Source organism: Alnus glutinosa, chromosome 1 (genome assembly GCF_958979055.1).
Source record: "Alnus glutinosa chromosome 1, dhAlnGlut1.1, whole genome shotgun sequence".
In the NCBI taxonomy this organism is placed as follows: domain Eukaryota; kingdom Viridiplantae; phylum Streptophyta; class Magnoliopsida; order Fagales; family Betulaceae; genus Alnus; species Alnus glutinosa.
Window position 1 is genome coordinate 52,689,996 of NC_084886.1, and position 23,642 is coordinate 52,713,637.

Here is a 23,642-nt window from a genome sequence, read left to right on the forward strand (position 1 = left end):
CGCACAAGATTTTTCAGCTCGTATCGAGCTCGAGTTCGAGCTTTACTGTTACTTAAACGAACCGAGCTCGAACAGGCAATACCCGCTCAAGATTGGCTCTTTTACACCCCTAATTACGACTCAACCATAATTGTCTCACCACTGCTATAGCAAAACTGAAGTAATCCCCTCCCAACTTCTGCATCCAACCTTCAACCAGACTTCTACCATCAGTGGGATCCCTTGCCAATTTCTGAATGTGATTCTTGTCAAACAGCTATCGAGGAGAGACAATTCCACAGAATGTGGACAATAGTTTCTTCTTCCCTGAGGCAGCACGGGCACAAAGGAGTTTGGACAATTTTCTTTGCAAATAAGCTCACTTTGGTAGGAATAATATTATTACACACCTTCCACACAAAATACTTCAAAGTTGGTGGAACTTGCAAATTCCATAAGGCTTTCCATATCCCTTCCTTCTGCCCTAATGTGGAACTCTCTCCCCCTAGACTAATTTCTATATTGTATTTCCATATGATAGGCATTCTTCACCGAGAAAAAAACCATGTTTAGTACCCTACCACACCACCTGGTCCGAATGGCCTAGAGGACTTAAAACAAGGCTACAGATTTGCCCCACTTCCCAAGGCTCAAAGATGCATCTTATGAGATCAAAGTTCCACCAGCGTGTATGAGGATCAATAAGCTTGCTTACCCGGGAATCACGGTCCAACCTTTGGAGAGGGTTATGAATCAAAATGGGATTTGGAGGAGGGAGCCATTTATCCCTCCAAATGCGGATAAACTCTCCATTTCCCACCCTCCATCCAAGCCCACGTTCCATAACATCCATAGCTTGAATTATGCTTCTCCATGCATAGGACGGTTGCCTCCCTAATAGGGCGTTTAAAAACACCCCACCTGGGAAATATATTTCTTGCAAAACTTGAGCTACCAGTGAGTTTGGAAATTTTATTAACTGCTATCCTTGCTTTGCCAACAAAGCCTTGTTGAACACTTCCAAATCTCGAAACCTCATTCCTCCTTAAAATTTAGAGATGCCCATACGCTTCCAACTCATCAATGGTACCCTTTTGCTCTCATAATTTTTTCCCACCAAAATAAACTCACTAAAGAGTTAAGTGAGTTGCATAGGGTCTTGGACAGATGAAAAACACTCATACTATAAGTAGGAATGGCTTGAACCTCCGCCTTGATGAGAATCTATTTTCCTACTTGAGAGAGAAATTTCTCTTTCCACCCATCCATTTTCTTATGAACTCTGCTTTCAATACCAACAAACGTCTTTGTTTTCGAACGTCCCACCAAAGTTGGGAGGCCCATATACTTTTCATACGTCGAAGTGGTAGAAATCCCTGCAAAGGTTCTCGGAAAAACTTTGAATTCAGCTCGAGTACTTTTACTAAAAAAGATCGAAGTCTTGGCCAAATTAAGCTTTTGGCTTGAAGCTTTCTCTTACAACTTAAGAATATCCATAAGATTCACCCACTCAGTAAAATTTGCCCTGCAGAAAATGAGACTGTCGTTGGCAAAGAACAAATGGCTCAACCAAATTCCCCCTACTGAGAAAGGAACTCCTGTAATTTGTCTCCCCATTTCAGCCCTAACCAACATGGAACTCAGCCCCTCATCCACCAAAAGAAATAAATAGGGGGATAAAGGGTCCCCTTGTCTGAGTCCCCTGGATGACTTGATTTTGCAGTACGGAACACCATTCGCCAACATAGAATAATTCACGCTAGTAACACAGCACATTATCACAGATATCCAGCCCTCCGCAAATCTCAAACGCCTCACAATAGCTTCGAGGAATGACCATTCAACATGGTCGTAGGCCTTGCTCATATCGAGTTTCACCGCCATATAGCTTTTTTTGCCCTTCATGCGCATGTCCATGGAGTGTAAAGCTTCATACACCACCAAAATATTGTCGATGATTAGCCGACCTAATATAAAAGCGCTTTAATATTGGGAAATAATGAAGGACAACACCTGTTTCAATCTATTTACTAGCACTTTGGATATTAGCTTATACAGTACATTGAACAAAATAATAGGTCTAAACTCACTAACACATGAAGTTGTTGTAAGTTTAGGAATTAAAGCTATAAAAGTAGAATTAATAGACTGATCAAATACACCTCTATTCAGAAAATCCAAAACAGCTTTTCTAACCTCATCACCCACAATCTGCCAATATTTCTGAAAAAAGCTCGGGCCAAAGCCGTTCGAACATGGTGATTTGAGTGGGTGCATCTGACCTAGTGCTTGATCAACCTCTTACAGTGTAAAAACTACTGTCAAACGGGCATTCATCTCCGTGGATACTCTGGGAGTGACGGCATTAATACACTCTGCAATCCCTGAAACACCCTCAGTGGAAAAGAGTTGCTGAAAGTGTAATAACCCACCCTCAATGATACAATATTATCTGCTTTTGGCTCCCCCAAACCAGACTTCACAGGAGGTCACCCATCCTGGTACTACTCTCGCAAAAGTACGCTTAACTGCGGAGTTCTGATAGGTTCATGGCCATCACGGCTTTAAAACACGTTGTGTTAAAAATGATGTGTTTATACATACATGCACATCCCCATTCCTAAGCGATGTGGGATGTTACAATCACCCCCTCTTAGGACCCAGTGTCCCCGCTGGCGACCCTCATGGGATCACCTCATTCTTGGCGTCCCAACAAGTGCACGCTGGCGACCCTCATAGGCTTGTGCATGCTCCCCCATCTCAGGATGGGCAATGGTTCTAATACCATTTGTAACGACCCACCACTATTGACACAATATTGTCCGCTTTTGGCTCCCCCAAACTAGACTTCCTAGGAGGTCACCCATCCTGATACTACTCTCGCAGAAGCACGCTTAACTGCGGAGTTCTGATAGGTTCATGGCTATCACGGCTTTAAAACGTGTTGTGTCAAGAAGGGTGCATTTATACATATATGCACATTCCCATTCCCAAGCGATGTAGGACGTCACAGAAAGTAATTAAAAAAAGCCATTCCAATGTCATCTAGTTTTATCCAGAGAGCACCTGAGAGATCTTTAATTGAGCGAAGAAAATTGGATCGACTTCTTTGATTCGCCCAAGCATGAAAGTAATGCGTATTCCGATCACCCTGTCGATACCAATTCCTTTTAGCTCATTGTTTCCACTTGATATCTTCCATCTCAGGGGCTTGATTGATCTCCCCTTGTATTTGTTTGATCCGTGGAAGAACACTGAGATTCTCCCCTCTTTGCAGTCTCTCTAGCTTCGGTTCCAAAAACCGTAGACGGCGGCCACCCGCTCCATACTTTTACTTGCTCCATGCCAAGAGTTGTTTTTGTCCGTGAGCCAGCTTCAACTTAGCCTCCTCCATAGAATTACAGCCAGCCACAGTACTGTTCCAAGCTTGGTTAATCACCGTTCCACAAAAGCTATTTTTATATGACATGTTTTTATAGCATGTCACATATAATTTTAATAAGATTAATTGGGTATGTAATTTCCGCATGCATTAAATGCGGGTTAAATCCCATACTTTAAGAATATATATCAATTTAATAAGCCGAATTAAAAATACTTGTCAATTTAACAAAGGTTTTTAATTGATAAAATCTTGCTCTATTTAGAAATATCAACCAAAATACAACATTCTCCTTCTTTCTAGAGAGAGAAGGTCTGTATTTTCTAGAGAGAGAGAGCAAACTCAGTTGAGATCCGTTTCGCCGGGGGGGGAGGCTCCACGTCTTGCCCTCCTGGTGTTAGTGTTCCCCTGGCCGTTAGGGCATGGGGTTTTGTCTCCTAGCCTTTTGGCTGTAGGAGTTTTTGTTCCTCTCGGTGTTTGTACCGGTGGAGGTTGTGGTTTTTTTTTTCTTTCCTTTTTTCTGTTTCTGTTGTTTTCTTGTGGCAAACAGTGATTCCAGGTGCTGGCCCGTGAAGAACGGTGGGTGTTGGAGGATTTCCGGTGGAGTTTTTGTTCAACGCCAGATTTATTAGCCTCAACTGGTTTTCTTCAGCAAGAACTTTCCAAATGCGATGGCAGACCTCTTCTGGTTAGGATGGTCATTTTTCGAGGCTGTGCTGTTCGTCCATGGTCGGTCGTGACCCGCACGCGCCGACGTTCCAGTTTTTATGCTTTTGCGTGTGTGGGCTACAACTGTTTCCTCCGGTTTCGGAAGATGCCGATCTCAGCTTGTGGAAGTCGTCTGTTGCTTGGAAGGTTCCCGGCGAGGGGGCGTGTTTTACACGCGCCGTCTCCGGCAGTCGTTTCTTGCCGGAGTCTGCTGTCTGGGTTTTTGTTTGTGTTTTTTCTGTATGTGTTGGTGTTTGTTTGTATATTCCAGCTTGTATTCACAGTCTACCGGTGGGTAGCTGCTTCAAACCAGGTTTTCCTGGTTTTGTGGGCAGAGATTCTTCATCTCTGCTCACTCCGACGGCCTTCCAGCCTGTTTCTTGCCTTTGGGCGTTTGATTTGTTATTGGTGCCCTCATTGTAATGTTTTCTTCCCTGGTTTGTACCCCTTTTGGAGAGTTGTTTCCTTTGGTTTGAATGGAAGAAGAAGATGGTACTGTTAAAAAAAAAAAAAAAAAAAAAAAAAAAAAAAAAAAGAAATATCAACCAAAAAGTAGATGGATGATTGACAGAAACATGACAGTGACACCAATGACGGCATACTGAATTTTTTTCTCCATCTGCCTGGAAACAATTTGAAAGTTTAGGCCCCGTTTGAAATCCCCCTTCCCTTCACTTTTCCCAAAAAATATCAATTCAAAACATTCTTACTTTTTTTACTTTTTATATCACATCAACACTTTTTTTTATTACTTTTTAAATAAAAAACTCACTACAATACAAATTTTTTTCACTTTTTCATATAAATTATTTCAACTTTATATCACATCAATCCTATTTCTCAATTATGAAAAAAAATTTCAAAGGAAAGGGAAGGAGAAAGGGGATTTCAAACCGACCTTAATAAACCACGACGTCAGTGAGTCCAACCATTATTGAAAATTTTGGTAATCAAATTGATCACGGAGACCTTTGGATTTTGATTGGTCTCATGGGAATAATCGATCAATTGGCTGTATTCGAGGACCTAAAAAAGCGGGTCAAAATCAAACTGAAAAAGGCATGCTTTTTTATGGCCTATTAAAATGGAGGAAAAGAGAGACTGTTTTTGTTTGGCAACAGAGACATTACTTTCTTTAATTAAATGTAAAAAACAGAGCCTGTTTTGCATACGCAACAGAGACATTACTTTCTATTTTATGATGATTATGATTTTAGAATAAACCATGTCAAGCCCGGTAAAGACTCTCGGTAATAATTTTGCCGTTTAGATTGCTTTGAACTCTTAACAAGTAGGTGGTATATGTACTTTTTTATATTCACTGTTTGAATTATTAACAATTTAAACTCTGTAAATTATTAAAGAAGCTCAAGGTAAAAATAAGATTTAGAAAGGGAAAGAATCAGAATTGATTGATATTTCATATAACTTTTCCAATCCAAGAAGAGCTATAATGTCCTGAACATCTTTATATCACTATAAAGTTTGTTTAACTCTATGCTCAATTTCATAATATTCTTCACCAACTATTCAAGGTTGGATCAGAGTTGACAGGCCAAGATATACAAATTTATAATACTTCAAGGTTTTTGTCCACAGACTAACAGATAGAACTTTACAGCATATTAACAACTTGACATGCACGCGCCTAAAACTTAAAAGATAAAGTAAACATATTTAAGAGAGAAAATTTTGAGTGGAAAGAAAAGGTGGAAAGATCATACATACCATCTTATATTGTTAGGGAAATATTTGTCCCCACTTTGGAGTGGGGCCAGGTTTGCCCCACAAGTGAAATTTCGGACCTCGAAAAAGATTAGTCCCCGGACATGAACCTTGGTCGCAGGAAGCCTTCAATATTTATGAGATCAGTCAAATCAAGTCAGAGAAGATATCAGACGTCTCCATTGGGCCTTGTGCTTGACAGGGGCAAAATGGACATATAGCATGCAGGGATATAAAAGGGAGTACAAACATTATTTGGGCAGAATTTATTATTTTCTCGAGCTCTCTCTCCCTCTCTTTCTCTTCTCTCTTTAAAAACACTTGACTGACTTGATCGTCGGAGGAGGCTCCGCCGGCCAACCCCCGGCGGGTCTTTCTTGTTTTGCAAGCCAGGACACGGACGAGAGGGGCGTCTCTGATGATTCCACGTCACCGGACAAAAATTTCATCAACATATATCATAAACCAGATTACAAACATTTAACCTAAACTTTTATCTTGGATTTTTTTTTTTTTTTTTTCAACCGAATTTATTAAGCTGACATGTATCTTTAAAATTATATGTAAGAATCACATGTTGTAAGACAATTGTTAATTAATAGACTAAATCAAAAGAAATAAGAGCATAGGAATTTTTGCGACTGAAAAACTAAAATAAAATGGGGTTGGCAATTGAACAATTTGAACCACAAGTGTCTTGTAGTTAGTAATAAGTTGTTATCATTATGAATTGAAGGTAATACAATATTCCTTTCAAATTCTGCCATCTGGCTAAGAAAAAGACAATTTTCACTAACAATATTGTACTCAATCTCATCACCTTCTTAGATTTATTTAACTAAAAATTGAAATATTAGATTCTAAATCCTCTTTCTTTAATTCTAATGATCGATGTCATCTAAGTGTTTGGTTACATCAAAGAGACATAAAAAAATTATTTGTGAAACACCTTACACGACCAGCATATAAAAAATTTTAAAATCTCAACTACTACATTACTACATGGTATGGACATGTTTAATTGGTCACAAATATATGCAAAATCAACTTCACTGACAGCATCTGATGACCTCAAAGAGAGAGAAAAATCGTAGTTATCTTAATTAGATTAATGGGTAGGATTTTGCAATGACCAATGTGTTAAATAAAATATAAAAAATAGCCAGACTTTTTTTTTTCCAGTGATGGAGACATTTTAGGGAAATGCTAAACTCACAACTCTTTCCCACAACTTTATCACAACTCCACTCATAATGGTGTGGGGCCCACACACATGGACCCTACACCATTGTGAGTAGAGTTGTGATGGAGTTGTGAAGGGATTGTACCCCAATCATCTCCCTACATTTTATCATCTTTTGGCTGAAGAAAAGCCACAACTAGACCATAGCCCATCAAAGTTACTTAATTACCCTCCTAGATTCCCACAGAATACTTGATTTTATATATATATATATATATATATATAATTACGTTTTAAAAACGTTAAATTAAGTGGAACTGTTTCTAGTTATAATACAATATTATATTCTTTTAACAAATACAATCAAAATAAATTGGGATGGAGTACTTGTTATTATGTGGGCTGATGCTGATCCCTATCTTCTCTTTGAGCTTATCCCAATCCGATTTGGGATTTTTCTTTTATAAGTAAAACAATATCTTAATAGAAAAGGACAATTTAAATACACAAAAAATTATACAAGATCCTTTCTACTTTGATAATCAATAAACACAATCAAGATGGATTGTGGCTGGCTTACCTTCACAGGCATGCATGTTTAGCATCCATTTGCAACATTAGCGAATCTAATTAACGTTATATATAAGATGGAATCATATTATAGACATCCGCGAGACATATATTGTCTCTTATTTGAAAATATGTTTCATCAATCGATCTCAAAGATATGGTCGTTCAGCAGTGAAAGCTGCAGAAAAGATAAAGAGAAAAAACTGTTGTCGTATTATATCGATCAAGCGTCGTAATGCTTTGCAAATGACCCATCAAGTGTACGTTATTAAATCTGAGAGAAATCAATTTCTAATTTTCTTCCCTTGCCGCCGACGTAGACGTCTTCTGTTAGTGGGGAGGGGACCAACAAATTAATACTAAAATATATATATGTTAAACGCATGTGGTAACCAAGAAAAGGCCGTTCTCAAAAGTCAAAAGCTATAGGAAATATTATCGACTTAATTAATATTTTAATATTTTGTAATTTTAACCTCTTAATTTTTTTTTTTAATAATTAAGACTCATCACGTTAAATATTCAATTAAAAATAAAAATAATTTGGGCATTGTGCTGGAGCACCAGCTTCATTTGCGATTCTGTATGCCGAAAACAGAAAATTCATGTCGTTCTCCTCTCCTTAATTAATTCCATCAAAGTTGGTAGTGCAGGCCAAGTATGTCACTTTAATATAATAATTGCATAATTGCATAATTGCGTGGCAAGGCTGAAGTCACTTTCTTAAAGCACAGATTTTTAAATTGGTAGAAAGAGACACCTTTGTAGTTTCTGCCATCATCATTTTCATATTTCATCTTTTTGAATTTTCTTTAATTTGTGCCTTTATGCACTGCCATCAACTTAAATACGACGCCGGCCAAAGTTGACATGATCGATCTCCCAAGCCAAGATGTAGAAATCCAGCAAAAGAGCTAATGCGATCCTACGGATACAAATGGCTCTCGGCACCTTTGCAATTTTGATTCGAATTTTAGAGAATTCGAGAAAAAAAAAAATAGAGAGGATATGAAATTACAACTAACATTTTAATTAGATTTATGAAATTTAATATGAGGATGAAATGACTTGAAATGGAGAAGATCGTGGTCAATTGGGTTTTGAGTCGATTGGATTAAAAGTATTAGATTACTATTTTCAATTCACAGCACATTCTGTCATCAAAACCAGTCAAGCCATGCACCATCACTCAAAAGAAAACTATTTTTCCAGACCCTAACAGAAATTGTGGCTTTAATATATCTTTATATAATAGTGACATCCAGATGGAAGGGGGTTAAAAAAAAAAAAAACAGCTCAAAATTACTGAAAGCTCACCACTGCCGTAACATTCCAAACAAAAATAAACCATTAATACAATCACCTGTACATAAGGCCTCTCCCGGTGATGCCGTCTTGCTCAACATGTAACAAAAAAAGATTTAAATTCATTATCAAACAATTATCTTTTTTTGTTTCTTTTATTTATGTTTCAATCTAATTTTTCCAAGATCTAGGAATGATCAGCAAATAACACAAGCATTCGGATCCTCTTCTGCGCTTCTGACAAAGTAAGGTTGGGTCATGTGAGGATAATTGTAGGCTTGGTAGGCTTGGATGGCCTTCAGAAGTTCATCTTCCTTCTTTTTCTGATCATCCTTCTTTGGCTCTTCTTTCTTAGGCTCTTCCTTCTTCTTCTCCTCTTTTGCTGGTCCAACAGATACTATTTCCGTGGAGCAGAGCTTCCTCATCTTGTTGACTACATCAACCGGATCGACGTCCCCGATCACGGTCAATTTCTGGTCCTTCGAGTCCATGGAGATTGATTCCACACCTAAAAAATTACATTACAGAACCAGCCAAATTTGTCAGCTTTTCATGCTTTGAGATCTGGCGTTTCTTCCTATAAATCAAGGAAAATTCAAGAAATGGGTGGTTATTGAGACAGATTTTCCTTCAACTTTTGAACCCAATTAACATGATTACAGGAAGCTACCAAAGGGCAAAAGGGCTACAGTAGAACTACAATCAGAGAAAATTGTTATACCTGGAAGACCAGAGACTGCCTTCATGCCCTTTTGCCTCATTTTTTCATCATGCAAGTGCACCTTCACGATCACTTTCTGTCATAAAAGAAAATAGAAATCCATTAAGATTTATATATCAGAGGGATAATTAAAGGGGGGGGAAAGAAAGGCCACCAGACCCATCACAAGATATGGGAACCCAATCAAGTTTTGTCATCAGAGAGATGAAACAGTCATCAATCATGCAAGCATATACTATTTCACTAAAAGGAAACGAAAAAAGGTTCTAAAAAAAGTGGCTTTTAATTTGTACTCTACTATATGTTTGTGTTTGGCTGGAGAGAAAGAAAACTCGAGGCAAAGTTGAGATTCTTTTACCTTCATGGCTGCAAAGTATTTGGTTGAAGTTGCAGATCGATCAGAGGCAGGAAACGGGGAAATGGAGAATATTACAGAATATCAGAGAGAAGACTGATGGTCTTTGGAGAACTGAAGAGACCTTGAACGCATAACGTACGTATTTATAGGAGGGAAATGCCCAAATGGATCTGAAGGCGAGATTGCTGACTCGACCAAGTCAAGTTTATGGTCAATAAATCAATGCGGGGAAGTCTAGCGGCCATCATGCAAACGACATCGTTTCTGACTTTCTAGGCTCTCTTCTTCTTTTTTCAACTGCAAAAGTTCGTTAGCACTTTCCCGGAAATTACCAAATCTAACAATTTTACATGCCAAACCGCGTCGCGGCAGTACTATTAGAGTGCGCGGGCAAAAAGTTGGGTATGCTTCTTGGCCTTGCTTTCTATCTACCACGTTGCAAGGCTTGAATTCAAGTCAAGTCAACTGAAGAAACGTAAGAACTTTCCCGGTTGCATACCTATTTTACACGTTCAAAATTTTAAAATGTGATATTTAAAAAAAAATGAATTTTAAAAATACAGTTAAGTGTTTAACAAAATCGCAGTTTAGTCTTCAAAATTTTGCATTTTCAAAAAAGCATCATCTTAACTAGGATTTGAAAAAGCAGATTTTCTGCGTTTTCAAATCGAAATTTTTAAAAACGCAGTTCCCAAACGATTTATGTTCTGCAATTTAATTTAAAATCGCACTTATTGTTTACGAAATTACAATTTCAAACGCACCCTTAAAATACGTAATTTAAACTGATATAAAATTATCAGTGTAATAAATAAAATTGCGCTGAGTTGAAATTGGACCGTTAAATTAGAACATGTATTCCTTATGTCTTGCTATTAAACACATGTTTCAATTTTAACGAGTCAGAGTTTCAATTGTCAAGCTTTTTGTTGCTCTCGCTCAAAATGGCCAAGGACTGATACGTGTTCACTACGTTACAACATGAACACTAAACGTCAACAGATCGATATGGATAGACACCAAAATGAGTGATGCGTAGTCATTAATTGTTTTTGGTATGTGGGATAAATCAGTCATAGATCGAGATATGGAATTTCCTGAAGAAATGTCTTTACTCAGCGTCTTTACTCAGGTCTTAAGAGTGTACTGAAAGCATCTAAAAAAGTTAGTGAACTAAATGGTCCAGCAAGAGATATTTGGATGAAAAGCGTTGGGATCAAAATTGCTTAAAATTTAGACTTCTTTTTCAAATCTTTTTAATTATTGTTTTCAAATTACATGCATGTTTATTGTTTACTACCAAAATAACGAAAAAAAAATATTATAATTATTGAGGAGAAAAATATTCAACTATTGAACAAGAAAATGGAACAGTTTAATATGATGTTAATTTTGTCGGATTTCGAAGGGAATCCTTGGAATCCAGCTAAACATGATCCCTTAGTCTGGAACTTTATTAGAGGAATCAATAGGAATAGGCTTGTTAGGCTTGTCTTTTTGGCTCCCCATTGGGATGTGTTTCTGTGTACCGGGACGGGATCCTCTACAACTCCTTGCGCTAATTTCAGGTCCAGCGAAGAATGATCCCTATTCCCTACTCTCTTAACTTATTTCAGGATTTGACCTTTGTAGCCTACAAATCGACAAAATTGCAGTCCATATACCATAAAAATATAAAATGTCGGAAATACGAAGAGGCTGTGGTTAAAACTCCTCTCCTTTCTCAAGTTCGGACTTGTCTTTTCGGCTGGCTCTCCAATTCGCACCATTTGGAGTGTGTTTAGTTGAATCGCTTTTTCTTTAAATTTTCTGCATCTGTTTGTAAAATATTTTTAATTAAAAAAAAAAATATTGATGTAGAATATTAAAACAGAAATAATTTTTTAAAAAATATTTTTGAACGTTTGACTCGTATAAAAAAAATGCAAACGGCAAAAAATCATCGGTGACGAGATTCTGCCCTTGTTTGTTAGAATACAAAACAATACAACACTGTTCATGCATTCTTTTTTTCTTTTTTCTTTTTTATATTTTTCACCACCAATCAACATCAAAACATTCCCACTTTTTTCACTTTTTATATCACATCAATAATTTTTTATTATTATTCAAATAAAAAAATTCACTACAATACAAAATTTTTTCACCTTTTTATATAAATTCTTTTTATTTTATATCATATCATCACTTTTTACTAATTTCAAAACTAACAACCCACTATTATGTAATGTTATGTTCTGTACATGTATTTATCAAACAAGCACTCTGTCACTAGCAGGCAATATTCTGGCCACTTTCATCGAATTTTGGCCGTATTGGCCAAATTTTGCCAATTTCAATGGAAATGGAATCCGACAACCTTCGTCGGAATCCAACCGTTTGTGCCGGATTCCGACCAGTTTGGCAGAAACATGGTTGCCGAATTCAAGCACCAACCAGATTCCAGCCTATTTTGCTGGAATCCGGTGGTGATCGCCAACTCCGAAATTCGGCGATCAGGTACCAAAATTCAAAGACCTTCAGCAGTAGATTTGGGCTACTAATAAATTTCAATGCCCGACAATAATGGATTCCTACAAACTTACTTGCAATAATGAAGAGTTTAAATCTGAAAAATGATTTACGGTTTTTAAAACCGTAAATTGTTTTTCAAAAATCAAAGAAGCTTTTACGGTTAAATTAAAAATAATTTTTGTTGTTCATCATTTTCAATTACACCAAACACCAAAACATATAAAAAATATTTTATGCCAAAACAAACAAAGTATAAAAAAATTTGAATAGAAAATATGGTAGGAATATAGAGCTATGTGCTCGAGCAGGTTGATTCCACACCCCTTCTCTTGTTCTCAAGAAATTAGAGGCAACTTTTCCATTAGATCAATTAAAAAGTTGTTTAAGGTTCTCAATAAAAGTATGCCCCTAAATAGTAATAGTATAATTAAGATCTCTTTTATATATTAAAATCAATGTTTAAGGCCCAATTATGTTAAAACAATTTAATCAATATTCTCTAATTAAAAAAAGACCTAACTATGGTAAAAAATGATTACATAGAAAAATTTCAATTCGCAAGATATTATTAAGAGAAATTATCCCTACACTCATTTCTCACAACAGCCCCACAACAAGCTGACGTGGCTGGTAATATTTTATTATTTTTTTACAAAAAGAAAACAAAATAAAACAAAAAAATAATAAAATATTACCAGCCACGTCAGCTTATTGTGGGGTTGTTCTGAGAAATGAGTGTAGGGATCATTTCTCTATTATTAAGACTACAGAGGAAATAAAAAAATTATAAAGATTAATAGCCACACACATGGAAATTCAATGCAACATGTCGTGCTTGACAAGTTAGCCATTGTTTAATTTTTAATAGAGAAAACATATTGTCACAGTGTATTGTATTAAGTATTGTCATAATGTATTGTTTATTGTTTACTGTTTGTGTTTTACTGCCTTTTTCTTTGTGGTTCTATTTATTCGTAGTTTGATCCCAACCCTTTTCCCATATTTGAATAAAAAAAAAAAAAAAAAAAGTATTGTCATAATGTACACCCTCTTGGAAGAAGATAAATATATATCTAAATTTCTCCTTAAATGAGTCTTAATGACTAATTAAGTTGATAGTTTGCCAATATAGAAGAAAGTATTCCAATTGATATACTAAATTATATAAAAATACTTGATTCTTTTCTAAATGCATTTATTGCTCATAGAATTTAATTAACCATTTATATATACCTATTACAACTGCTTCTAGAGAAAAAAGTTTTTCAAAATTAACGTTGATAAAATCTTACCTAAGATCAATAATGTCACAAAAAAGATTAAATTCTATCGACCGAAAAAAGAATGTTAAAAACACTTGAATATAAAAACTTAATTATTAATTTTTTGCATCCCAAAAAGTAAGAATTAAAGAATAATTTTTAAATTAAAAAATATAATCTAAAAATCAAATTATATGTGATTTAATTATAAAAAAAATGTTCCGATCGACCTACTTAAATTTGCCGTCATAGGCCTAAAAATCTATCAACAAGGCCAGAAAAGAAATCCTTGGGGATGGGTTTCTGTTCCTACATATTACCTCACTCTCTGTGAATCGGTTGAAGATGGTAGGAAAGTTTGCTATGGACGTAGCTAATGATCGAACTTGTTGCTCGTTGTTGATCTTCGTCGGGCATAGCTTTCTGTATTGGGTATAAAGTTACATGAAGAGAGGTGAAGTGAATGTGTTAAAACCCCTTATTATTCGGTTTTTTCTTAAAAAAAAAAAAATTGAATAAGGAAAATAGGATGGGGTGCAGATATGTTCGCCTTAATTTTTGTCTATTTTGTTTCTATAACCACTTCATGCAGTCTCTTGAGATGACCAAATTACTTGTTTAACCTATTTTTTAATCTTTGCTTGTATTTATGCGCTGTTTTCTTTTGATTTTGATGTATTGTTGGAGAGTTCATCCCAACAAAAAAGGTGGACCCATTTGCTTTTAGAAAACTATAAGGTAGAGCTTTCCAAATGGTGATTCCAGAACCTGAGTTCTCCCAAGCTTGTTTGTGGTTATTCACTACAAGTCTTATCTGCTTTGGGAGAGAATGAATATCCACCAGAGTTGAATTATGCACCATTTGATTTCTAGAGAACCAGATTCGATCCATAGCTACAACAACAAACAGTTAAAAATCACGAGCCTCTTTTTTAAGAACGGCTAATTTTTTTTTGATAATTGACAATTGACATGAACTGCAGTATTCTGATTGGAACTGAATACAATGAATCTGTCCATTATATTTGTTAGAGAGTAACCGAACTTTGTCATGTTTAGATAAGTATTTGAGCAGCTCAAGCCTCTTTATCTAATTGTTCGAACACCTATTTAAACAAATAGAACTCAAATGTCACGTTATCCATTATATTATGTAACATAAAAATACCCCTAATTTTTTTTTAATCAAAAAATAGGTATAGATACGATGTATAGCTTATTTATTAAAAATGATCAAAATAATTAATAAAAAAAAATATTACAAGTACTAATAAATAAGTTTCACATCATTTTAATATATATTTTTTTAGATAAAGTATTTAGTTCACTGAATCTAGATTTATATATACTATCTTATCTTCGTGTATTTTGTAAGATCGATGAGCTACCAAAATGATTAATCTGACATCATGGTAGTTATGTAAGCGCCCAATCGTAAGCAGAGGGTGGAATGTTGCGTATATAATTATAATTGAAGGAAAAGATCGACTACTGCTGCCCTAAGTTTTGCTGTGCAGGTGCAACCTAAATAATAATGGTTAAATATTTTGAAGAGAAAAAGACCAACTGTATTAATAAATAAATATTGCAATATTTTACGGCCGAGAATGAGAATCGTGTAAATGTGTCCAAAGTCGGTCTCCGTCGTCTCCCTTCATTGTCATAATCGTGTATTGGAAGTTTGCACTTTTCGCTCGTGGTGAAACGCATCAAAATTCGAAAGGAAAGCAAACTCCGTAGTTGACTGACTTCTAAGTTCTAATTATTGAAGCAAATTTGTGATGGATACGGGAAATAAGCCCAAAGCTCGAGACCCGGTTAAGAATGAAAACAAACATTTCTAATATTGTTAAAAAAAAATGCTTTGTTTCCTTTATATATATATATATATATATATATGTAAAGATCATGAGGTGTACAAAGCACTAAAAAAGTTAGTGAACTAAATGGTCCAGCAAGAGATATTTGTATGAAAAGCCTTCGGATCAAAATTGCTTACAATTTTTAAGGTATATTATGATACATATATTATATTATAATTTATATTTTGAATTGTAATTACTATACTTTTATATATTATAATAAAAATTGTAACAAAATCCTTTCAAATTCTGCCATCTGGCTAAGAAAAAGACAATAGTAATTGAAAATTGTACAAGATATTAACAATATTGCACTCAATCTCATCACCTTCTTAGATTTATTTAACTAAAAATTGAAATATTAGAATCTAAATTCTCTTTCTTTAATTCTGATGATCGATGTTATCCAAGTGTTTGGTCACATCAAAGAGAGCATAAAAAAAAAAAATTTGAAACACTTTGCACGACTAGCATATAAAAAATTTTAAAATCTCAACTACTACATGGTATGGGCATGTTTAATTGGTCACAAATATATGCATAATCAACTTCACTGACAGCATCTGATGACCTCAAAGAGAGAGAAAAATCGTAGTTATCTTAGATTAATGGTTAGGATTTTGCAATGGACTAATGTGTTAAATAAAATATAAAAAATAGCCGACACTTTTTTTCCCAGTGATGGAGACATTTTATCATCTTTTGGCTTAAGAAAAGCCACAACTAGACCATAGCCCATCAAAGTTACTTAATTACCCTCCTAGGCAATAGCATTTCATATAAATAACCAATGGGCTCCCGAATAAATTACGTTTTAAAAACGTTAAATTAAGTGTAACTGTTTCTAGTTATAATACAATATTATATTCTTTTAACAAATACAATCAAAATAAATTGGGATGGAGTACTTGTTATTATGTGGGCTGATGCTGATCCCTATCTTCTCTTTGAGCTTATCCCGATCCGATTTGGATTTTTCTTTTATAAGTAAAACAATATCTTAATAGAAAAGGACAATTTAAATACACAAAAAATTATACAAGATCCTTTCTACTTTGATAATCAATAAAGACAATCAAGATGGATTGTGGCTGGCTTACCTTCACAGGCATGTATGTTTAGCATCCATTTGCAACATTAGCGAATCTAATTAACGTTATAAGATGGAATCATATTATAGACATATTGTCTCTTATTTGAAAATATGTTTCATCAATCGATCTCAAAGATATATATGGTCGTTCAGTAGTGAAAGATACCGAAAAGATCGATAAAGAGACAAAACTGTTGTCGTATTATATATATCAAGCGTAATGCTTTGCAAATGACCCATCAAGTGGGCATTAAATCGAGAGAAATCAATTTCTAATTTTCTTCCCCCGCCACCGACGTAGACGTATTCTGTTAGTGGGGAGGGACCGGGACCAACAAATTAATAATCAAATATTACTAAAATATATATGTAGCCCACGTGGTAACCAAGAAAAGGCCGTTCTCAAAAGTCAAAAGCTATAAGAAATTATCGATTTAATTAATATTTTATAATTTTATAATTTTAACTTTTTTTTTTAATAATTAAGACTCATTACGTAAAATATTTAATTAAAATTAAAAATAATTAATGTTTTGTGCTGGAACACAAAGCGTCATTTGCGATTCTGTATGCTGAAAATAGGAAATTCATGTCGTTCTCCTCTCCTTAATTAATTCCATCAAAGTTGGCAGTGCAGGCCACGTATGTCACTTTAATATAATTGCATACTTGCATGGCAAGGCTGAAGTCACTCTCTTAAAGCACAGATTTTTAAATTGGTTGAAAGAGACACCTTTGTAGTGTCTCCCATCATCATTAATTTTCATATTTCATCCTTTTGAATTTTCTGAAGGTAGAGGTGTTTATTTGTGCCGGGCCCTTTATGCACTGCCATCAACTTAAATACGACGCCGGCCAAAGTTGACACGATCGATCTCCCAACCCAAGACGTAGAAACCCAGCAAAAGAGCTAATGCGATCCTACGGATACAAATGGTTCTCACCACCTTTGCAATTTTGTATCCGAATTTTAGAGAATTCAAAAAAAAAAAAATAGAGAGGGACCACGGGTTGTAAGGTGCCTGAGAAGGTGAGTTCGCACCTGAGCCGCCGGTGGCCTATCCAGATTCCTGACACTTCGGCACGTGGAGTCCCCTCTCTCATCCAAGAAAAGGATCCTGATCGATCCCACTAGCTACCTCACTATGAGTGTAGATGGGTCCGACTAAGGTGATCCTGGCCATGTGTTTAGCCAGCCGGACTGAGCCATATTGAACACAAAAACATGAGTATCCAAGTTCTTCCATGTTTTTGTTATAAACCAAGAATGAAATTACAACAAACATTTTAATTAGATTTATGAAATTTAATATGATGATGAAATGACTTGAAATGAAGAAGATCGGAGATCCTGGTCAATTGGGGTTTGAGTCGATTGGATTAAAATTATTAGATTACTATTTTCAATTCACAGCACATTCTCTCATCAAAATTAAAGATTCAAAACCAGTCAAAGCCACCATCACTCAAAAGAAAAACTATTTTTCCAGACCCTAACAGAAATTGTGGCTTTAATATATCTTTATATAATAGTGACATCCAGATGGAAGGGGTTTAAAAAAAATAAAACAAAACAGCTCAAAATTACTGAAATCTCACCACTGATGTAACATTCCAAACAAAAATAAAACATTAATACAATCACCTGTACATAAGGCCTCTCTCAGCCATGTCTTCTTGAACATGAACCTTTTATGTAACAAAAAAAAGATTTAAACTCATTATCACCCACAATTATCTTTTTTTGTTTCTTTTATTTATGTTTCAATCTAATTATTCTAAGATCTGGGAATGATCAGCAAATAACACAAGCATTCGGATCCTCTTCTGCGCTTCTGACAAAGTAATGTTGGGTCACGTAAGGATTGTGGGCTAGGTAGGCCTTCAGAAGCTCTTCTTCCTTCTTTTTCTGATCATCCTTCTTTGGCTCTTCTTTCTTAGGCTCTTCCTTCTTCTTCTCCTCTTTTGCTGGTCCAACAGATACTATGTCTGCGGGGCAGAGCTTCCTTATCTTGTTGACTACAACAACCGGATCGACGTCCCCGATCACGGTCAATTTCTGGTCCTTCATGTCCATGGAAAGTGATTCCACACCTAAAAAATTACATTACAGAACCAGCCAAATTTGTCAGCTTTTTATAATTTAAGATCTGGCGTTTCTTCATATAAATCAAGGAAAATTCAAGAAATGGGTGGTTAGTGAGAAAGATTTTCCTTCAACTTTTGAACCCAGTTAACATGATTACAAGAAGCATAACACCATAGACTACCAAAGGGCAAAGGGGCTATAGTAGAACTACAATCAGATAAAATTGTTATACCTGGAAGACCAGAGACTGCCTTCATGCCCTTTCGCCTCGCTCTTTCATCAAGCAACTGCACCTTCACGATCACTTTCTGTCATAAAAGAAAATAGAAATCCATTAAGATTTATATATCAGAGGGATAATTAAAGGGGGGAAAAAAAAAAAGGCCACCAGACCCATCACATGATTTGGGAACCCAATCAAGTTTTGTAATCAGAGAGATGAAATAGTCATCAATCATGCAAGCATATACTATTTCACAAAAAGGAAACGAAAAAAGGTTCTAAAAAAAGCGGCTTTTGTACTCTGCTATATGTTTGTGTTTGGCTGGAGAGAAAGAAAACTCGAGGCAAAGTTGAGATTCTTTTACCTTCATGGCTGCAAAGTGTTTGGTTGAAGTTGCAGATCGATCAGAGGCAGGAAACGGGGAAATGGAGAATATTACAGAATATCAGAGAGAAGACTGATGGCCTTTGGATAACTGAAGAGACCTTGAACGCATATCGTATTTATAGGAGGGAAATGCTCAAATGGATCTGAAAGCGAGATTGCTGACTCGACCAAGTCAAATCCATGGTCAATAAATCAACGTGGGGGAGTCCAGCGGCCAACATGATATCGATCGGACTTTCTAGACTCGCTTCTTCTTTACCAACTGTAAAAGTTCGTTAAGCACTTTCCCGGAAATTACCATTTACCAAATCTAACGATTTTACATGCCAAACCGCGTCGCGGCAGAGTACTATTAGAGTGCGCGGGTAAAAAGTTGGGTACGCTTTTCTATCTACCTCGTTGCAAGACTTGAAGTCAAGTCAACTGAAGAAACGTAAGAAATTTCCCAGTTGCATACCTATTTCACACTTGCAATCATTAAGTGATTTTAGTGTTAAGCATTTAAAACACTCAAAATCAACCGATATAAAATTATCGTTGTAATAAATAGCATTGCGCTGAGTTGAAATTGGACCGTTAAATTAGAACATGTATTCCTCGTGTCTCGTTATTAAACACGTGTTTTAATTTTAACGAGCCAAGTTTCATTTGCCAAGCTTTTTGTTGCTCTCACTCAAAATGGCCAAGGACTGATACGTATTCACCACGTTACAACATGAACACTAAACGTCAACAGATCGATATGGATAGACACGAAAATGAGTGATGCATAGTGATTCATTGTTTTTGGTATGTGGGATAAATCAGTCATAGATTAAGATATGGGATATCCAGAAGAAATGTCTTTACTGATCTGGTCCTCATGAGTGTACAAAGCATCTAAGGAAGTTAGTGAACTAAATGGTCCAGCAAGAGATATTTGTATGAAAAGCCTTGGGATCAAAATTGCTTAAAATTTAGACTTCTTTTTCAAATCTTAATTAATTATTGTTTTCAAATTACATGCATGTTTATTGTTTACTACCAAAATAACGAAAAAAAATATTATAATTATTGAGAAGAAAAATTTTCAATTGTTCAAATTAATAATTATTGATGATTACTAATATGACAACATCTCAATTATTTAATTAAAAATGAGAGTTGAGATTTGGAAAATAAAAATAAAAATCAACCAGCTAAATACCAAAAGAATTTTAAAATTTTTTTGAGAAAAATACACATACTCCACTCAAACTCTCATTCCATTGTCAATGTTCCCCAAACTACCAATTGTGTAAATATCAATGTCCTCTAAAACCAGCAAAAAGATAAAAATTACCCTAAAAAGTATTCATTAAGACAAAAATATTTTTATAAATTTGATAAAAAAACAAAAAAAAGCTCCTTGTTTCTTTTTTCTTGTTCTTTTTCTTTTTTAAGTTTTTAGTTTTCTTAATTTTAATAATTTTTATGATGGGTACTTTTGTCATTAGAGAACATTGACATTTTTTAATAATTTAAGTGAGACATTAACACAAATACAATAAGTAATTTGGAAAAGATATTAACAATGTAATTGGTAATTTGAGAGGTAGATGTAGGTTTTTTTAAAAAAAAGACTTAATATATTTTTACTGCCGTCGGCAAGGATTGTAAGGAAGGATATGGGGTTTGGCATATGGCAAGCTTGGCGTGTGCCTTCGTTTTGACCAATTGTTACATGATGTCCGGTTCTGGAATTTGCCAACTTAAATTTCCTACCGTTCACACGCACCTAAAAGACTTCACTGTTTTGAAATTATTGGGGAACGTACCACTGTAGCGCTTTGCAACTTTTGAACAAGAAAATGGAACAGTTTAATCTGATGTTAATTTTGTCCGATTTTGAAGGGAAACCTTTGAATCCAGCTAAACATGATCCCTTAGTCTGGAACTTTATTAGAGGAATAGGAATAGGAATAGGGTTTGGTTAAGACTCCTCTCACTGCTGAAATTAGGCTTGTCTTTTCGGCTCTCCATTGAGATGTGTTACTCTGTACCGAGACGGGATCGATTGAATGTGATAATTCACCTCAATGATCTTTTGGGTGTTGGCTACTCTTATTTATAATTACATCACAGAATATTGGAAGAAGAATAAATTAAATACAAACATTGAAAACAATGAAAACTTAGAGAACCAAGAACTGAAGATGGTTGGCTATTCTGGATGTCGAGGTAAATTCATAGTACCTGGCTGATGACTTTTCATTTGACGAGGTGGGTGCACTTCATTTGACTGATCACGTTCAACTTTTCGTTTTCAGCATACATGTCTTGCATTGATGCTTCAATAGTATCCTCTAGAACTCCTTGCGCTAATTTCAGGTCCCGCGCCTAGTCTGTAACCTATTTAGGATTTGGCTTTGTAGCCTACAAATCGACAAAATTGCAGTCCATATAACATAAAAATATAGGAAATACGAATAGGCTTTGGTTACACTCTTCTCCTCTCCTTTCTCAAGTTAGGACTTGTCTTTTCGGCTCTTCAATTCGCACCATTTGGAGTGTGTTTAGTTGAATTGCTTTTTCCTTAAATTATCTGCATTTAATGCTTTGTTTTTTTTGGACGTAAAATATTTTAAATGAAATTAATTTTTTATGTAAAATATTAAAAAATATATGTTTTTAAAAAATACTTTTTGATATTTGGCTCGTACAAAAAATAAGGAAAATAGGATGGGGTGCAGATATGTTCGCCTTAATTTTTGTCTATTTTGTTTCTATAACCACTTTATGCAATTCCTTAAAAGGACCGAGTCACTTGTTTGACTTATTTTTTAATATTTATTTGTATTTATGCACTACTTTCTTTCGATTTTGGTCTATTGTTAAAGAGTTCATCCCAACTAAAAAAGGCGAACCCATTTGCTTTTAGAAAACCATAAGGTAGAGCTTTCCAAATGGTGATTCCAGAACCTGAGTTCTCCCAAGCTTGTTTGTGGTTATTCACTACAAGTCTTATCTGTTTTGGGAGAGAATGAATATCCACCTGAGTTGAATTATGCACCATTTGATTTCTAGAGAACCAGATTCGATCCATAGCCACAACAACAAACAGTTGAAAATTGTGAGCCTCTTTTCTAAGAACGGCTATTTTTTTTTTTTATAATTGACAATATGACATGGAACTGTTGTATTCTGATGGGAACATGATACAATGAATCTGTCCATTATATTTGTTAGAGTGTAACCGAACTTTACCATGTTTAGATAAGTATTTGAGCAACCCAAGTCTCATTATCTTATTGTCCAAACACCTATTCAAACAAATAAAACCCAAATGTTACGTTACCCATTATATTATGTAATATGAAAATAGTAATTTTTTTTTTTTTATCAAAAAAATAGGTATAAATATGATGTATAGCTTATTTATTAAAAATGATCAAAATAATTAATAAAAAAAAATTTACAAGTACTAATAAATAAATTTTACATCATTTTAATATCTATTTTTTTGGATAAAATATTTAGTTCACTGAATCTAGATTTATATATACTATCTTATCTTCGTGTATTTTGCAAGATCGATGAGCTACCAAAATGATTAATCTGACATCATGGTAGTTATGTAAGCGCCTAATCGTAAGCAGAGGGTGGAATGTTGCGTATATATAATTATAATTGAAGGAAAAGATCGACTACTGCTGCCCTAAGTTTTGCGGTGCAGGTGCAACCTAAATAATAATGGTTAAATATTTTGAAGAGAAAAAGACCAACTGTATTAATAAATAAATATTGCAATATTTTACGGCCGAGAATGAGAATCGTGTAAATGTGTCCAAAGCCGGTCTCAGTCGTCTCCCTTCATTGTCATAATCGTGTATTGACAATTATCTAACGCATCAAAATTCAAAAGGAAAGCAAACTCCGTACGTTGTTGACTGACTTCTAACTTCTAAAATGGCGGCTGTCAAGTAATTATTGAAGCAAATTTGTGATGGATACGGGAGATAAGCCCAAAGCTCGAGACCCGGTTAAGAATCAAAACAAACATTTCTAATATTGTTAAAAAAAATGCTTTGTTTCCTTTATATATATATATATATATATATGCATGTAAAGATCATGAGGTGTACAAAGCACTAAAAAAGTTAGTGAACTAAATGGTCCAGCAAGAGATATTTGTATGAAAAGCCTTCGGATCAAAATTGCTTACAATGTTTAAGGTATTTACATGTTTACTACCAAAATAACGATAAAAATATTATAATTATTGAGGAGAAAAATATTCAATTGTTCCAATTAATAATTACT

At 35.0% G+C, this 23,642-nt stretch overlaps 3 protein-coding genes across 3 annotated transcripts; all 3 read right to left on the bottom strand.

Annotated features, from left to right (window-relative positions):
- Nucleotides 1–1,455: 1,455 nt before the first annotated feature.
- Nucleotides 1,456–1,863, bottom strand: LOC133861827 (uncharacterized mitochondrial protein AtMg01250-like). The gene has a single exon (XM_062297646.1). It carries the CDS (start codon nt 1,861–1,863, stop codon nt 1,456–1,458), a length of 408 nt encoding a protein of 135 aa, XP_062153630.1.
- A 6,900-nt stretch (nt 1,864–8,763) lies between these two features.
- Nucleotides 8,764–10,091, bottom strand: LOC133858280 (heavy metal-associated isoprenylated plant protein 39-like). The gene is made up of 3 exons (XM_062293715.1): nt 9,932–10,091; nt 9,574–9,649; nt 8,764–9,360 (listed from the first exon to the last, which is right to left on the bottom strand). The coding sequence occupies exons 1-3, from the start codon at nt 9,935–9,937 to the stop codon at nt 9,050–9,052; spliced, it is 393 nt and encodes a 130-aa protein (XP_062149699.1). The 5' UTR covers nt 9,938–10,091; the 3' UTR covers nt 8,764–9,049.
- Nucleotides 10,092–18,246: 8,155 nt separating this feature from the next.
- Nucleotides 18,247–19,497, bottom strand: LOC133858281 (heavy metal-associated isoprenylated plant protein 39-like). Its single transcript, XM_062293716.1, has 3 exons — nt 19,339–19,497; nt 18,984–19,059; nt 18,247–18,756 (listed from the first exon to the last, which is right to left on the bottom strand). Exons 1-3 carry the CDS (start codon nt 19,342–19,344, stop codon nt 18,458–18,460), a joined length of 381 nt encoding a protein of 126 aa, XP_062149700.1. The 5' UTR covers nt 19,345–19,497; the 3' UTR covers nt 18,247–18,457.
- Nucleotides 19,498–23,642: the final 4,145 nt, after the last annotated feature.

Coding starts and splice junctions, on each gene's coding strand:
- LOC133861827 (XM_062297646.1), bottom strand. CDS start 1,863: ATGGCGGTGAAACTCGATATGAGCAAGGCCTACGACCATGTTGAATGG.
- LOC133858280 (XM_062293715.1), bottom strand. Junction 9,361..9,573: donor GGCAGTCTCTGGTCTTCCAG/GTATAACAATTT, acceptor GTAATTTTTTAG/GTGTGGAATCAATCTCCATG.
- LOC133858281 (XM_062293716.1), bottom strand. Junction 18,757..18,983: donor GGCAGTCTCTGGTCTTCCAG/GTATAACAATTT, acceptor GTAATTTTTTAG/GTGTGGAATCACTTTCCATG.